Source organism: Triticum aestivum, chromosome 1A (genome assembly GCF_018294505.1).
Source record: "Triticum aestivum cultivar Chinese Spring chromosome 1A, IWGSC CS RefSeq v2.1, whole genome shotgun sequence".
Taxonomy (NCBI): Eukaryota; Viridiplantae; Streptophyta; class Magnoliopsida; order Poales; family Poaceae; genus Triticum; species Triticum aestivum.
The window spans coordinates 46,612,444-46,630,649 of NC_057794.1; the positions used below are offsets into that span (position 1 = coordinate 46,612,444).

The following is an 18,206-nucleotide window of genomic DNA, read 5'->3' on the forward strand; positions in this document are numbered from 1 at the left end:
TATTGGATGATAGTATTCGGACACCGGAACGGTTCCGGATCGTTTCGGGTATTTTTCGGAGTACCGAGAGGTTACCGGAACCCTCGGGGGAAAGTAATGGGCCACTATGGGCCTTAGGGGAGAGAGGAGGCAGCCCACAAGGGGTGCCCCCCACGGGAGTTCGAATTGGACTAGGGAAGGGGGCGGCGCCCCCCTTTCCTTCTCCTCCTCCCTCTCCTTCCCCCTTTTCCCCTTCCATGAGAAGGAATAAGAGGGGGGGCGAATCCTACTAGGACTGGGAGTCCTAGTAGGACTGCCCCCTTATGGCGCGCCCACTGGCCGACCTCCTCCCTCTCCCTCCTTTATATATGTGGGCAGGGCATCCTTTGGAGACACACCAATTGTTCCAAGCCATGTGCGGTGTCTCCCTCCATGGTTTACTCCTCCGGTCATATTCACGTAGTGCTTAGGCAAAGCCCTGCGCGGATCACATCACCATCACCATCAAGGTTGTCAGAATCGCGATTCTGTTATACGATTCTACGACTTTACGATCCAAACTAACCCCTATGATTCTACGATTTTAGTTCTTAGAATCTACGACTTTACGATCCTGATAGTGAAGATCCTATGATTTGCGATCCAACCATCAAAGCTCCAATCCGATTCAAAATCACGATTCTGACAACCTTGATCACCATCACCACGTCGTCGTGTTGATGAAACTCTCCCACACTTTGCTAGATCAAGAGTTCAAGGAACGTATCGAGCTGAACGTGTGTTGAACTCGGAGGTGTCGTACGTTTGGTACTTGATCAGTTGGATCACAAAGACGTTCGACTACATCAACCACGTTAATCTAATGCTTCTGCTTTTGGTCTACGAGGGTACGTGGACACACTCTACCCCTCTCGTTGTTATGCATTTCCTAGATAGATCTTGCGTGATCGTAGGATTTTTTTAAAATTACATGCTACGTTCCCAACAAATTATCCCGTGAAAACAGATACTTAAAAGCATGAAGCATGTGGACACCTATCTGCAGCAAGGTGAGTCCTAAAGCACAGGACAAAAGCATTAGCTACTAATACATGTAGGAACTTCCCAGGTAGAAGAAAATCAAAGGGACTAATAGAAACACTTTCTACCCTGTCAATTGATGCCTAGTGGCTTCGAAGAACTACTATGCCTGGCCCTGAAGCAAAATTACATCTGCATCAGTAGGAAATGAAGGTTAAGTCATACAAAGGAAGAAATTGATTGGCGCAAAGCTCAAGAGTGGATTTTTGTAAAGGAAATAGCAATTAAAATGGTATTCATTTTAGCAATATCTTCTTTAATTCTTTCCCTCGATCTGTCATATCAGCAGTGCGTTGTAAGAGGCCTCATCAAGTTTTATTATCTCTGAGCATACCGAAAAACATAACTATGAAGTTTAACCTCTCCAAACCATGATTAGATAGCATGACACATCTCTATTATGCGGTATACTGAAAGTCCAATCCTCTATCTGCATTCTAGCTTGAGTGTGGATGTGACATTGCAGAAACATGACGGATCTGCTACGTGGATAACAGGACATGTATTAGAAGAATAACATACTCTTAATTTTCTGATTGTAGATTATTTATCAGAGTAAGTTTCTTGGCTACCAATAAATATTTGCTAAACAATTTCAGGTTACTGCAAAAAATAAATTGAGTGTCCCCATATACAAATTGCATATCCCCATTTGGCTAGGTCTTTACCTAAAGAAGCAACATCAACAGAGGAAGCATTCAGTGACTGGCTAATTACCTCCAGGCATCAGTAAACTCGTTTTGTAAATTGTTTTAAATAAATTCAACTAACATACATAACAGAAAATATAGGAACATGCTAGCTTGTTTTTAAACAAACATATTCATACAATGGGGTCACTTAAGCATCCTGTATTTTTTTAACCAGTGAACTCATCACAGACATCTTCTTTTACGAATTTAGTCTTCTGCTGTCAAGTACAAACAGGATCTGTCGGTCAAATGTAGGAGGGCATGTGTTGCTTGTCAGTCAAATGTAGTCTACTGTCGGCAACAGCTACATTGGCTACATTAAACTGACGAATTGACAAACAGACAAGACCCATCAGATGCTCCAAAAGTACCTGTGGCAAATTAGGTCTTGGTGATAGCTGATGGTCTTCCTCCCAAGTCGGAGCAGGTGATCACAGATGGCCTTGCGGCGAAGTCGACGGAGACGACGGCTGCAAAGTCGATGGATATGGTCTATTACAGAGATGTCAAAACCAATTAAATCCACTCCACTGAACACACCTCCTAATCCTTTTTTGCTAGGTGCAGCAAGCATATCTATTCATGTGTATGCAATTAAGCTAATTGATAACTGAAGAAATAGCAGAATATATGAAATTTCAAGAATTACTCCAGAATCATGCCCAAGAATTACTGTAACCAAGTTGAAGCCACCATGTTCAGGTATATGTAGTCAACAACATGAAATTTCTTGGTTCAATCCTTGGCTAGTAACAATAATTTTGCAGAAAAAAATAAACTGAAACAGGGGCTTGTATCATATCATCCAAACTGAAAATAGTGAGCAATCGGAAGTAGCACAAATTTTCAGAAAAGATAAACTGAAACAGAGGTAGATCCGAGGGGGGCAAATCAGTTACATTCATTATACATCAGTTCAAACAAAGAAATATCGATTGAATTCATGCAGCAGCGACATGCATGACCTTTGGTAACATCTAAATTTATCAAATCAATCATGTATTTTTTGTGTAACATCTTCTTTTGGAATAAAAAATTATGACCCATTAAATATGATAATTTGAACTTAGTCTTACCAATCCACAATGTTTTTTTAAATCTCCACTGATGATTGTAATAACAACACAAAAGAACTCAGTCGACACAAAAAAGTCAGTCACACATCAAATATTGGGCATGCATAGCCTGTTGCATTTGGGAGATGGGCTGCAGGGAGCCCTTTGTTTCAGTGATCCATTCCATATCCTTTCAGTGGTAAGTTGGTAAGTTTATTCAGTACATGGATTTTGTCTCAGCCATCATTTATTTCACTGTCTGTCTCTATATACTGCATTTCTGTTTGGCTGCGTGCTCTGTTTCTAGAGCGGAGCAGTAGCTACTCCACTGCACTTTTCTTTGTGTAGCAGCAGAAGCAAATTAACATATTCCACTTCTGTACAAAGGGCAGCAGCAACATATTAACATTATAATCTATTTTGTATGATGTATCAACAGATTAACATTATAATCCTAACTACACCAACCCACCTTGTATCAGTCTCAGAATATGGCCAGCATGCCTCCTCTCTCTTTAAGAACTAGTCACTTAACTCTGAATCACTTAGCAGTATTATTATTTCCCTGTTCTTAACGCAATCACTTGAAGAAAGCAACATGCTTCACGACTATATAAATGCCCGTGTGTGGTCTGACTATATAAATGCCCGTATATAAATGCCAGTATGTACACAAATGATCAATTCGGCTAAGCACATTCAAATTCCAACCATGCAAGGTATGAATCCATTGATTCTAAGCATCATGTAATTCCATTTGTTAACCACCAAATACTAATTAATGGGAACCCGTGGAATTGAGAAAGAAGATTAAACCTGAGGAAATATTGAGCGGTTCTTCTTGCATCGTGGCATTGGGCTGGAGTACCACTGCCATGGCGCCATCCCACATCACAGCTTCACCAAGGCAAGGAGCTGGCTTGAATCAACTTTGTCATTGCCGCTGGATCACTGTTTCCCTGCCTGGACGCGGCTAGGAGAAGGATGTGGGGTTGGCCAAGAATCCCTGCCTGCAGGCAGAATGGTTGCAGCAAAATTTGGTAACAAAGAGATGCAAATGATTCTGAAATTCGAACAACAACTAGTCAATCATGACTTCATGAGCATCAATTTAGCAAATAAACGTAATGAACAAATATGGAATGAGAAGCAATGAGTATATATGCTCCCTTCAGGACCGGCATGCAGAAGCTGGGGAGGCCTCGATAGCAATCTTGCAGTCACATTTGCACCCGTCCGGAGGAGGATACCTGGATGTGTTGTGGCCGTGAATGTGCCCATGATCTCGACCCGTGTACCGCCAGGGAAGTGGCTGACGTCAAGGTGCAGGAGGAAGAGCCAGTGAGGGAAGGGTCGCCGCCTTGCGCGGATCAAGGCGCTCGAGGATTCCACGAAGGAGGTTGTCGGGGAGTGCCGCCGCTTCTTCCATTTGTTGGAACTCCTCATCATCCCGGAACACCTCCGCTGTACGCAGTGGCGGAGCTAGCTTTTCACATCAGGGTGGTCCGCCCCCCAAAAAATTTTTTGACAAAAAATGCGACATGTGAACGTTCTAACTAGTTCACAGTATCACATAGAAATAGATCAATATGGTCTTACAAACAAACTAGAATTCTCAATTAAGACTAAGTTTTGCATAAAGAAACCTACATAGTACATATATACTACATGGATCATAGACATACCTTGAGAAGTTTAAAAACACTATGTTTTCGGCCTACGCTTTTGCATTGTCATGAAGGTATCAATTATATCATGTTCATTCACCTTGGAGAAAGGATTTCTCTCAACACATGTGACTAGACAATCATCCAAAAGACTATCGCCCATCTTATTTCTCAACTTGCTCTTGACTATGCTCATGGCAAAAAATGCGCTCACAACATTTGTTGTTGCCACCGGTAGAATAAATACCAATTTTAGAAGCAAGTACACCAAATGATGAACTATATGTCTCCCTATTTGACCAAGCTTAACCGAGAGATCAACAAGATTTCCAAGGCCTCGGAAGTTGTCATCTTTTTTCATGTCATCTATATAGTTATGAACTTGTAGTTTAAGGTGTATCAAGTCATCACTTGAAAAATCTTTGGGATAAAACTCAACAAGTCTTTGTACCTTGCATACCATTTGTGCATCAAAAGCAGCAAATGAGTTGGCGGGATTCAAAGCAGATATAGAAGATGACAACTCCATGTTGATCTCATCAAACCGATTTTCAAGCTCTTGACTAATTTGATCAATGACTCCAAAAAAATTCTCTTCTAAAGTGATCTCCGGCCCTCTTCATTTTACAACAAATCTGCAAGAAAACGACTTTCTCTCAATAAAGCTAATTGAGGCCTAAATGATTTGCAGAATTATATATATGTTCTTCATGTAGTGGATAGCATAGTTCAAAAAAGCAAACTCTAAATCAGAAATTTGTGTATTTCGGTACCTTAAATCAGGCAGGGTATTCTGGTTTTGGCCAGATTTGCAGCAGGGGGCGAGGCCGCGAGGGCAGGGGCGCCAGCAGTCCCGGCAGCCGGCCGACGGCAGGGGCGCAGCCGCTCGCTGGAGCAGGGCTGCACACAAGGAGGCGTCGGCTGGACCCGAGGGCCGCACGGGCGGGCGGGACGAGAGGCGGGATCTTCCTTTACGGCGGAGGGGGCGCGACCGGCGGCGAGGAATGGGGAGGCGGCTGCCGGCTTGCCGCGCCGGGGTCGGGGTCGGGCGGCAGTGCGAGACTGCGAGGGCATCAGGACGAGGACGACTGGGTCTGAGCGGATGGCTGTGTTCGTCGTGGACTCCTGGGTGTGTTTACTGGGGTGGGTATTTTTCAGGCCCAATTAAAATGTATAAGTATATAGTAGGCTGTCTCAAAATCCCAGGGTGGGCCGCGGCCCACCCTGGCCACCCTGTACATCCGCCACTGGCTGTACGTGATGTCCTCGTCCCTGTCCGCCTGCGGCTCCAACGGTGGCTGGCGAGGTGGCTGCGGGGCTCAGCCGCTCAGGGGGCATGGCGAGGCGTCTAGCTAGCTCGTAGAGATCGGGGGTTTGGTCTCCGGCAGCGGCTTTGCAAGCTCGCTAGGGCCACGAAGGCGGCCAGCCCCATCAGCACAAGATCCACGGCGGCTCAGAGATGGTGGCGCCTCCGGGAGAGAGGATCAACGCAGCATCAACGGTCTAGTGGTGGCGGCGACTTTCATCTGGTGGAGGGTTGCGAGATTCGGGCGTCGGGCATCGAGGCGATCCAATGGAGGTCGGCGGCGGCAACCAGGGCGAGCGGCTTGGAGGCCGAGAAGGGTTAGCGCTCGAGCAAGGGGATAACTGTTGGGTTCTTTCAGCTGGGTCGCGAGCCGTCGTATTTACCGCATCATACGGCTAAACATGCCTCCATTCTGCAACACAGGTCTTTGTACGGAATTATTTCTGCAATACAGGTCTTGTTGCGGAATTATTTCTGCAACGCATGTTTTGTTGCGGACTTATTTCTACAACACAGGTCTTGTTGCGGAATATTATTTTTGCAACATCAAATTTTTTGTATTTTTTTGCAACTGAGCTTTTGTTGTAATTTGTTTTTGCAACTGAGGTCTTGTTGCAGAAATAATTCACAAAAGAAGTTTGTTGTAAAATATAGACCTGTCATAGAGTATTGCAACATTGCATATGTTTCGGAAGCATATTTCTTGTTGCAAAAGCGAGTTTATTAAAGGATGATATGCGGGGCGCGTATCACGCAGGGAAGGTGACGGACGTGGCCCAATTATCTGCTGGTTGATGATAAGTGTTTCCCATAAAGAATCGTGGGTTAAATACAAATAAATGCAGGGTTAATTTGTAAAACCAAAACGTTTTCTCGGACCAACTTACAAAGGGACTGCGGGTTCAATTGTCAAAAACTGTATGAACTTTTCTGCAAACACGCCGTGACAGTGAACCCAACAAAAGCAATGCGTGCTTTATTAATAGGACCTAGCAAATATGCCTATGTGTTACAACGGGAAAAAACAATCAGATTATGCAGATATCATAGAGATAAAAAAAAGTCCAAATCAATTGCTAGGATGAAATAAGGACTTTTAATATGTCATTTCGTAACTATGTATGAATGATGTCATGATGAGATAACGGACTTCTTTTTGAAGCTCTGGACGTGGGGAACCCCCCACGGACTTTTAAAAGATCATTTTAAAAACTGAAAGTTTAATGGTCTCATAATGACTTGATTTCGTAAGGCGCCATAATGAAATATTTTTTGGATGAGCAAACTACATTGATGGACAATGCCTGAGCTAGACTGGTGTGTCTCGCCTTGACATAGCATAGCGGTGTTTTCCATAACCAGTAAAAACTGTGGCATCAGAATAAACATAGTTGTGTATGGAGGCAAAATAAACATTTAGTTATTTTCATATAACTTACAAAAATGAACCCATAGAAAATTGTGTCAATTTTTGGGGGCTTGGCGTTGTACAGAACACATAAACATTTTTCTTACCCGACCCGCAAGGATCTAAATAAAATCATAAAATGACTTTTACAGATCCCCTAATAAAACCTCTACGTAAGCGACAGTTTGTTTTGTCCATCATTTACGTATCCGTTTTAATTTTTGTGAACATTTAAAAAAATTCATGGACATTTTTTTTCAAATTACCGAGTATTTTTTGAATACAAGATAATTTTTTAAAAATCATGAACATTTTTATTTCTCTAAAAAGATTTTAAAAATCGTGATTTTTTATAATATGTGAACAGTGTTTTGAAATCACGAACATTTTTATGATTTTCCGATATATTCTTTCAAAACTCGCAACTTTAGAAATTTGGCTTTTTGAAAATCCCGGATTAATTTAAAGAAGGAAAAACAAATACAAAAATGATAAAGAAAAAAGCAAAAAATGAAATAATAAAAATCAGGAGCGTCACGACCGGCAGATGCGCTAGCCCATTACTGCGCGAGGAAAGTTGGAGGCGTGCAGAGAAAGGGGAAGACCAGGGCCGTAGCCACCGAGCTGCTTGTCTCCTCATGACAGATGGGGGTATTAATATATAATAACCAAATCTGGCGGCGTTTTTAAAAAAAGGCAATAGCCCCTTTATTATTAGGAGCTATTAAAAAAAGTTACTAAGGAAATATTAAAAAAAGGGGAAAGTTTAGGGCACATCTAGATGTGTCCTACTTATTGCACATCTAAGTGAGTGAATTAAGCATGAAGAGGAAAAGAAAAAAGAAAAAAAAAATATCCACACTAATCTCAACGTAAGATCAATGATATAGGATTTAGATGTGCAATACTTATGGCACATCTAGATGTGCTTTAGCAAAACTGTAAAAAAAAGTTACTGTAAGTCTGTAACTAAGGAAATATTAAAAAAAGTTACAAGGTACACCGATGAGGAAGTAGAGTTAAGAAGGAAAAAAATAGTTAAAGCTGGATCAAAAGTATCACACCAGGCTACCAAAGTAGACCGAATTATAGCAGATGACGAGCAGCGGAACTCAGCGCAGCATTTGAGAACAACATCGGTTCCTTTCCTGGAGTTGGAGACCAATGAGTTCCTTCTTTTCCAGATGTTCCCGACAAGCACGGCATAAGCGTCAACTCATCACAATTAGAAAATCACATACTTATGTGCAAAAAAAGGAGAGATAATTCAATCCTCAACACAAGCATGAAGCTATCCCATTTGCAAAGAAGACACACACAATCTTCAGCTATCAACGTAATCTATAAAGGAAGCCATCACTAGGATAGGCCATTGACAGAGCACATATATACTATACGGTTCCCTGGAAAGAGGATCGACCCCATTTGCAAAACATCAGCTGAAAGGGTCGGCAATTGACAAGTCACTTGAGTTGACATAATTGGTCTGCCAGCGAGAGTAACCGCTTCTGAATTTCAGACGAGCGTCCGGGGAAGCTCTAGCTTCCACTTGTAGCAGCCTGAGTTGATCAGTCATCCAATTCTTGTCGATGGCAATCGTGTCGCACACTGCAAAGTTGATTTCCTTCACCACCCTCGCATTCAAAACAAAAAACTTGGCAAATCCAACTTCTTCCTCGCCACCTGTGTAATTCTTCAACACGAGTACTTTGAGATGGCTCTCAAGGCATTTGACTGGATTTAGTGGGTCATACTGATACAAGTTTTTCATCTTTGCCTTCAAATATTTGTCCCACTGGGAAACAACAGATACATGCATGAGAATATATGTTAAAGTAGGTAGTTGCTAACTAGACTACAATATATACATGAGAATCAAGCATTCGTTTCAACATCTAAAGCAAACAAAATTAGCACTTACAATGACATAGAGCTTTTCCAAGCAGGGGAAGCAGTTGAGAACACCGAGAACCGCGTTCAAATCAGGACCAGAAAACTTGAGAGCCAAAATGTTCATGGTGCATATCGAATGGCCTAAGCTGGGCCGGATCCTTCCCTGAAGAAAAGAGAACAATGGGCATGAGAAACAATTATGCATGCATGCATCTAGGATTGCTGAATGCGAGAGCTAATAAGGGTAGTGTTGCTGCTACGTACCTGGAAGACTAGGTTTGCAATCTTGATTTTGGAGACGTGTGGTGACAAAGGCCCCAATACCTTCAGTTTAGGCGCCTTGTTTACTTGAATAGTCTCACCGTCTACACCTTGGCAAAGAAGCCTTTCAAGGCGAGGTACGTCGTCAACGACCAATTCTTCTCTGCCAAGGAGGGTAGCGCTGAAGCTTATGATCCTAAGAGTTGGCAAGCTAATGTGGAGGCAACCCACATCATGAATGTCCTGCAGAAACAGCGCCTCCAAAACATGGCAGGCAGAGAGCAACACGTCCATGGCTTCCTCCGAGATTGAAACAAGCCACAGAGTGAGTTTCCGGAGGAGGGGGAAATTCAGAGAAGGCGCTGCAATGTCACTTGGGAGTTTGCACATGCCGATCCGGGCCACGAGAAGAGTCGGCGCCAAGCGGATCATGGATGGTAATGGCAGCTGGTAGTGGTTCACTGACGCATGTAAACCACCCCAGAACTCGAAGCTGATGTCAAGTTCCTGAAGGTTGTGGAGGCATGAGGAGAAGAACCAGCTCTCGATCTGGGCAGCGTCCTCAGCCAACTTTTTCTTCGGTTTGTGCAGGCGAATGTGGTTGAACGAGAAGCGGCGGGCCGGGCCTGGGTGATCACGGAGGATGCTGGAGACGATGGAGGAGAGCTTGAACTTGTTGAGGCAGATGTCGTGGGCGTCCAGGTTGAGAGGCGCGGATCGCCAGAGCGGACACCATCTCCGGGAGATAGCTTGCGTGCGGGCGCCGTCCTTGGTTGGGAGGAGGGAGATGATGCTCCCTAGGATGGCATCGGGAAGGTCGCTGATGAGATCGCCGTGGCTGGGACTAGGGAGATCGCGTGCCCTTTTCCGAGGCCTCCGTCCGGCGGTTCCATCGGGCATGCGCCTCTTGGTCTTGGCTGCTGTCATCTTCTTGTCCCTGGAACTGCCGCGGCTTCCTTCTTATTGGCCGTGGGCAACCGCTGCCAGAGTCACGGACTTCTTCGTGTCTGGCGGCTGGAGAGACCGAGAATACCTACAGAGGGGCCAGGTGTCAAATTTGGGCTTTTAAGCTGATTCATCACTTCCAATGGGAGACAACTCTAGACCTACTCCTAGTAGTATATGCGGTTTGGTATATGTAAAAAAGTAGTAGTAGTGTATGTGTCCGATCATAGCAAATTTTTATTTTTCGAATTAAATGATTTATCTTATATTCTTAATTCAAATTTTGAAACATGCATATGTATGCATAATGACTACTCCCTCCGTTCACTTTTATAAGTCATTTCAGACAGCTGAAAATGGGCTGCTTTGCATGCTGTCTGAAACGTCTTCAACGCCTTATAATAGTGAACAGAGGGAGTATATATGTTCCACTATAAAAAAAAATCGACCACATGGACCAACAGGGCCCCCGATCTTCAATTGCTTGAAAATAGATAAACATAGTACCATATATCCCCAGCACAGGCAAAGCCTCAGCTCGAACATTACAGGAATACAATTACTACCAGAATTTTATAAATTTCATCTACAGCCATGTAGCTAACACAGAGCACACTCCAATAGCACGACCTGAAAGCACCAACAACCTTGAAGAAAAACAGCAAACCATACAGCTCTCTATCTAACCAACTGAGGCCCAGTTCCTTTCAGCTTTTGGGAAACTTCCCACAGAATCAGCCAGAATCAGCCGTCAAGTTCTTTTCTGTGATTGTGGTCTGAGATTATGGGATGAGTTGTGTGCTGAAATGTATGTACCCTGAACTGAAACTGAGTGCTGAATTGCTAACGCTTGGTTGTTTCGAGCAATTTATCGTCAAATATGAGCATGAAAACGATTTGTGAATATCATAGATTGCTAAATATTACAATAAAGAAGGTTCCGAGTTTCCTTTGCTATAACTTGTAATCACGGTAGCATTGAGCACTCACAGTACCAAAATTCATCCATCCATCCATCCTCTAGGAAAAAGCTAGCACCATCCATTCAGAAATCAACCAAATCATCTACTCCTACCAAACAAACATACATCCATTCATCTATTCATTCATCGATTTAGGAGACAGAGCAGAGAGGAAACATGCATCCAGTTCATCCACTCATCCATCCATCTAGGAGACAGAGAGGAGAAAGCTCGCCTGAGGCGACGTCGGGCGTCGAGGTCACCGGCGGGGGCCGAGTCGGGCGAGGCGGCGTCGGGAGTCGAGGCTAGCGGCCGGGGCGGAGTTGGGAGAGGCGGCGTTGGGCGTCGAGGCTGGCGGCTGGGGCGGAGTCGGGCGAGGCGGCGTCGGGCGTCGAGGCCGGCGGCTGGGGCGGAGTCAGGCGAGGCTGTCGGGCGACGCGGCGGCGGCGGCCCTGCAACCCTAGCGGCGGGGAGTTGGGGGATCGCGACAGAGAAGACTTGTCGTGCGACTCGTTTGGTGCGGCCGGCCACCAGTGGCAGTTTCTCCGTAATTTGCCTCTCAAACAGGGGGTACTCCGTGGGAGCGCTCAGAATTGCCAGAAGCGAGGTTCCCGCACGATTTTCGATTGAACTACCCATTCTCATATCGAAACTGCTCCATGCACGACATAAAGAGACGATCTATGCACGATAAATCAATCCAGCGGCCGGCGCCCTGTTCAGTTATATGTATGTACGGCCAGATTTTACCATCGTCTATGCGTCGTTCATCATTTATCATGTGCATAGCACGACTCTTCTCAGATGATTTTAATCAATTAGATCGAGTTCTTTTGAGCTTTTGATTTTCCAGATCAAGATTGTTCATTTCTTTTGGAGGATCAGATCAAGATTGTTCATAATCGAGCCAAAAGAACTGGGCCGAATACAACAACTCTCCTGCTTATCCTGCAATTCTCGGCACCGCAAGCGCCCAGCCTCGCTTGTTGCTGAAACTTTCAGCCGCTACCCGCAGCAGTAGCCTTGCTCCGTTGACCAGTGTATCTAGTAGGCCTAAGCTATGTACTCCAGACCAATATATTAGTCAGTGCGGCGTTTGAGTATTAATACTCGCCGGATCATATGAAAACGCATCACGATAATTAAACAATTGTGTTTCTAGTCTTCCATAAAGCCCATAAAACAGCAGCTGCAATCTACCCATTGAAGCAGTCAAAATTGAATGGGATTAGTGCATCGGAGATGGCTGTTAGCAGGATCCTGACAACTGAGTACAGTCTCTATGTTGAGGCTTGTGGCGGTTAGCTTGAGGTTTCTTCAGGGCTGGATCCTACTGGTCCCGTTTTTCTTTTCTCTCTTCTATTCTCTCTGTAGGCAGTTTTCCCTCTTATAAATGAAATGGCAGAGCACTTATTAGTCACGGCATAAAAATAGAAACATTTTCAAATTGGCTACAACTAGCGTTTAGGAATCAGGGAAAACATCGAAGCTGGCATCTACTCATGGACCAGAGGGCGAGATGAATATATTGGCTACAACGGTTGGATTATGTTTATATTTTTCAAGGTCCATGGAATAAAAAACAGTCTTGCTTATCCATTTTTCCTTGCAGATATTCTTCTTCCTTTTTTTCTTAACAATAGTCGACCAAATCAGAAATGCACTCCAAAACTCTCTCTTGGTTGAGGAGAAGAGTTGCCAAGCACAATCATGCAAAAACAAAAAACATACAACTATGTAAAACCAGAATGCTCTGATTTCAGTTCAATGCTGGATCAATGGATTGCTAAGTTTGTTCCTTTCGGTTCAGTTTTCATCTCATCCAGCTGTACTACCGTTCTATTTTTTATTTTCCTTGTTCATCTTTCCCATTTTGGAAGTTGGATTCAGGATGCGTGTAATTTCTGGGTCCGGTTCTGTTTTGAATGAGATTCGACTTACTACACCCCATGTATGAAACTAAGATACTGATATCTTGGCAGAAGCCCTTGTTTTATTAAACAAAAAAAGGTAGGGGCCTCCCCTCCCAATATTCTGTTGCTAAAAAACAACATATATCGTAGGTACTCAGAAACATCTTATTACATTTAAAACTCGCATAGATTAAGGTACACAGTAGTATGTCGATGCCTACTCCAGCACGATATTTCACATGCAAAAACTCTCAAACTACATATTGAGACAATATTCTTACCCATTGAACCAGATTAGCACATTGGCACATAAAACCACACAAGCATCTATGTATCTTGCAACATCTTAGTTCCACTACAAACATCGGTATTGGCTGTGCCTAGAAGTATAAGAAGTCAGAGCATTAAGAACAGTTCCGAGCGGAAAATAAAGATAAATGACTAAGAGGAGGCAATAGTGAGACAATTAGAAAGATGGACTGACAAATATAGCTACATCAAAATAGCTCATAATTATTGATGTTCTATAACTCACTCTTTATGCTAGCAATAGATAAACAAGACCATGCAAGAAATATTCATTAACACTACGCACTTAGCTAATTCATAATAGATAATTTAGGTGGTAAGAATGAAAGATATGAATTGGACTAGAATTTTTCTCATGTAAATTCATCCTTGGACATGTTAATAGGAGAAAATTATATTTATACCAAAAAAATAAGATCTAGTAACACAAAGTGATCTTGGGTATTTTGCCTTAAATAAATGGACCCCAAGACAAGAAATTCAGTTTTACATATGCGTGCCACAAAATAAACCAATCACCTGTAGAAGGTATCATGAACAAATGACAAAAACACTGGTATTTTGGAAAGTATGGATTCAATGGAAGTTGTTTTTATGGAATTAATAAAACTAGCTTTGAGGTTGCAAATATACCTACTAAGTTATATTTATTTGATATTTGATTCAGTGTTCTCAAAGACAAAAGACAACTACTTCAGATAGCAAAGGAAAATGTCTAACTGCTTCCTTTTACCGGAAACTATTGAATACTTTTTAGTTGTGAATAAACATTTAAGAATCACAATAATTGTATTCTAGCAAAATGTGCAGAACATAATCAAATTGGGTTACTCCTGCAAGATAAAGACTAAGTATGAGTAATCACCTGGTGTATAGAGACTCGTGAAAGGATGGTAGTTATTGATATGATGGCCTTCATGAAGTCTTTTGGATTGCATCAACTTAAGTTCAACCATATATACATTGGTGTTCACGTATATAAAAATTGCATCAATGTCTTCAGAGTATGCCATATATTTTGCGTCCCTCCTTCCTCAATCTGAGGAGGCAGCCCAAGAACGGTACACATTTTAACGGTCTTCTGCAACAACCATGTAGCAACACCATGAAAATCGACATCCATCTGCCATATTTCGAGGTGAGGGTAATACAATATGGCAAGGCCAACAACACCATTCTCTGTTTGAATGATCCGGCGTCTGTCACGGCAAAAATTATTTGCAACCGGAGGCCCCTTAATCAAAGCTAGACTTTGCATATCCAAGTCGAACTTAAGTATGCCATCCTTTGTAGACAACAACCAATAAAACGCATTACCAACAAGTGACCCATGAGTGCATGTGTCACGGATATGAGACGGAACCTCTATTGAGATAAGATTGCCCCATACACCAGTGTCCGAGGAGTAAACAAAGGCAAGGAGCTTCTTTTCCTTTCTGTCCTTGCACACCAAGACCACCTTGAAGTGGCTGAACTGGCAGGCACCGTGGACGTGGCCCTTGTTGGTGCAGTCGTGCAGAGCACCGCCCCGTTGAGGAAGCTCTTCTTGAACAATGGAGGAACGGCCACGCAGCGCTGCTCGCCGGTCATGGGGGTCCATACGACGATCTCTTTGCGCACCCGGTCCTTGACGAGGACGCGGCCATGGCGGCAGCTGAGTACATCGTATTGGCGGCCACGGCCGAGCTCGTCGTCGTTGCTGCGGTGGCCCCTACAGCTTTCAAGCGAGAAGCGCTGAGAAGGGATGCGGTAGGGAGGCACAGGGGTGAACGCGATCTCGTCGAGGCACTCGAAGAATCCAAGGAGCGGCGGCTTCCGGTGGTGCGCACAAAAACGGTCGAGGAACCTGGGGTCGGCGACGAGGCGCCGCCATCTCTTGCAGACTGCGGAGGCGCGTGGCAGGGAGGACGGCCGGAGACGGAGAAGGATCTCCTCGAGGAGATCGTCGTTGTCCGGCAGGGGGGCACGCGCCACCAGCGATCTGCTGCTGCGCCGGCGGCGACGGCGGCGGGCAAGGGATCGTGACGACAGAGGAGATCGTTTGCGACGGCGGCGGCGGGCAACGGATCGAGACGACATGGACGAAAAACAACGTTCGCGATCAGGTTTCTCGCGAGGCAAAAAGAACATCTTAAATACTTCCGTGTGCAGATGTGAAAACCAGGAATATAGTAACCCGACGATTCTTTTGGAGTTGCATCCGGACTGGAAACGAATCGGTGTAACTTTCCTGGTTAACTTCCGTGCGCACACGCATGAATTAAACGTGAAGCCCTCATGCCAGTGCCACGTGGCTAAAATTGATACCCCCTCCTTCCATGTGTATACGAAACCATCGTATGTCATAAGTACTACCAAAATAGTGATACTAATAATTTGACCAAGGAAGGACGCGCCGTACTGCGCGAGTTGCGCGCTAGAGGCATTCTTCATCATGTTTCTTGTTCATGATCCAGAGTAGGCCGTGTTCATGTTTTATTTTCAGTTCTGTGCCCCCGTCTTGGTGTTAGCAAGACTATTTATAGTCTGTTATTCACTCAGTTGAAATTGACCGAGGCAATCTTTCTACGAAAAATGTATTTGGCACACCTGTGACAGATTGCAAAAACGCCAAATCACCTGGATGCCGTCGATTTTGAATCCAACGCGCGTTACTCGTTCCAGCGAGCCGTTTCCTCTTTTCTCTCGCTGCTGTGTGGGCCACCGCTGCACGTCCGCTCGCTCGCTCGAACCGTCTCTCCCCCCCACCGCTGCATGTTATCCTATGATGATTTCTGCCGTTATTTTGGTCGCCGATAGGGTTTGGTGTGGGGATTTTACAACGACTCTCCTCACTCTGTATCTATGTTGGGCTCAGTTTTATCATGCTCTTATGGTTGCAGTGAAGGAATTGAATTACCACCTGTATAATTAGGTTGCTGGTGATAATCCCATACTGTTTGTGTGTTTTATATGCAGTTCATCTCGTTTTGTGTTTAGGTTGTCATGATGGATTGTTTGTTCTAGCACTATCAGTGGTGTCTCTTTTCATGATGCATTTTTGTGTTTCTAACTGATGGATGTGCCATCATTTTAACTTACCTGAACTTTAATTGTGAATATTACCATCAGTCGTGTGAGTAATTTATCAGGAGTCCCCTGTAAATTTTATCATGTCACTGATTTTTTAATACTTAGTGATGTGATGTCCAATATATGTGTTTGTGTGTAAGTTGTTGCCATCCCTATTTTGCATAAGTTATCTTGCCTGATACATACATTTTATCAGTGTATCGTAAGCAAAAAAAATCAGGTATTCAATATCTAGTAGAAGCAGACATGTCCTTTTTTATTTTCGTCCTTCTCTGTTGTGGATGAGTTATCTTGTTGTATGTTCACAAGTTATCAATGTATCATAAGAATAGGTGTGTGACTATTAATTCAACAGATATGCATCCTTTATGCTCACTTTTTCTCTTTGTTATTCTTGTGTGTCAGGTCAAGATGCCAAGGAAGCGCAAATTAGATGATGACTTTGAGGAGGTGAACCCCTTAAAGAAGCATAAGCCTCCCGCAGATCGGAATAGGGCTTTTCCTAGTGCTCTTGTGATTGCCTGTAAGGATATGTCAGATGAGAGAATGACCGCGATCGATGACATGGATTTCACAAGTCTGCGGAATATCAAGTGTGATAATCTGTTCAATCGGCTTTCTCAATGGCTTGCTGGTCTATACGACCCTGATTCCCGTGAGGTTGTTGTACCCGGTCGTGGAAGGTTACCGGTCAGTGAAGAGTTTGTGCATCGTATAATGGGTGTGCCTCAAGGTGATATTGCGGTGGATTTCAAGGTTCCTACAGATGCAGAGCTTGAGCTTGCGGGAGATCTTTTTGGTGATCTTGGACATGCTCCTAAAACTGTGGATGTATTAAACCTTATCCTGAGCACTAACCGTCATGACGACAATTTCAAGCGCTTGTGGCTTGTGCTTGCTGCCAGCACCGTGATGGCGCCGACGACTTCGAACAAGATCAGCACCAGATGGTATCCTGTGTTGGTAAGAACATCTGGCTATCTTTCTAGTTCATGCTTTTTATCGCTTTTCTTTTCTGATTTTCTACCTGGTAATTTTTTGCTTCTTAGTCTGATGATTATGCACATATGCACTTTGATAACTTTCCCTGATTTTTGGAGTGTGGTAACTTCTGTCCCTTTGATTTTCCTGTGATCTGAAGTGTGGTATTTATGTAGTAATGCACCTGATAACTTTATATGAAGGTGTAGTAATTATATAGTAATGCACCGGATAACTTTTTATGAAGGTGTAGTAATTACATAGTGATGCACGTAATAACTTTTTTCTGATGGTGTGGTAATTATGTAGTAATGCGCCTGATAACTTTTTCTGAAAGTATGGTAATTATTTAGTAATGCATCTGATAATTTATTTATGCCTTGCAATATGGTAATTTTGACTTACTTCTCAATAATGTGGTAATTGTGTGCTTATGTACTTGGTGTGATTCAATGCTTTAACAGTGTTATAAGTATCTACTTATGTCCCTGCTAACTTGTGTGCATACATTCCTCTAGGTTTCATGTGCTTTCTTTTTTTTCGCAGCAAAATATTGGCAATGTAAAAAACCTCAACTGGTGCAAATTTATTGCGGATCAGCTTCACAAAGCCCTTTCAAAAGGAAAGCCTACGACGGATTGCCTCCTATTCTACAATGTTATTCCCCTATTCTTTTTTTGTTC

The 18,206-nt window shown here is 43.5% G+C and overlaps 1 protein-coding gene and 1 long non-coding RNA gene across 5 annotated transcripts; both read right to left on the reverse strand.

The window, feature by feature from the left end:
- Positions 1–923: 923 nt before the first annotated feature.
- Positions 924–5,570, reverse strand: LOC123188906 (uncharacterized). Of its 4 annotated transcripts, none has more exons than XR_006495366.1 (5): positions 5,247–5,570; positions 4,057–5,108; positions 3,623–3,816; positions 2,123–2,221; positions 924–1,191 (listed from the first exon to the last, which is right to left on the reverse strand). It is a non-coding gene; the product is annotated as an uncharacterized lncRNA (long non-coding RNA). The 4 variants fall into 4 exon arrangements; XR_006495369.1 differs by lacking the exon at positions 924–1,191 and adding an exon at positions 1,206–1,966; XR_006495370.1 differs by lacking the exon at positions 924–1,191 and adding an exon at positions 1,206–1,989.
- A 2,636-nt stretch (positions 5,571–8,206) lies between these two features.
- Positions 8,207–11,793, reverse strand: LOC123188921 (FBD-associated F-box protein At5g60610). The gene is made up of 4 exons (XM_044601202.1): positions 11,484–11,793; positions 9,345–10,374; positions 9,109–9,243; positions 8,207–8,982 (listed from the first exon to the last, which is right to left on the reverse strand). Exons 2-4 carry the CDS (start codon positions 10,266–10,268, stop codon positions 8,623–8,625), a joined length of 1,419 nt encoding a protein of 472 aa, XP_044457137.1. The 5' UTR covers positions 10,269–10,374; positions 11,484–11,793; the 3' UTR covers positions 8,207–8,622.
- Positions 11,794–18,206: the final 6,413 nt, after the last annotated feature.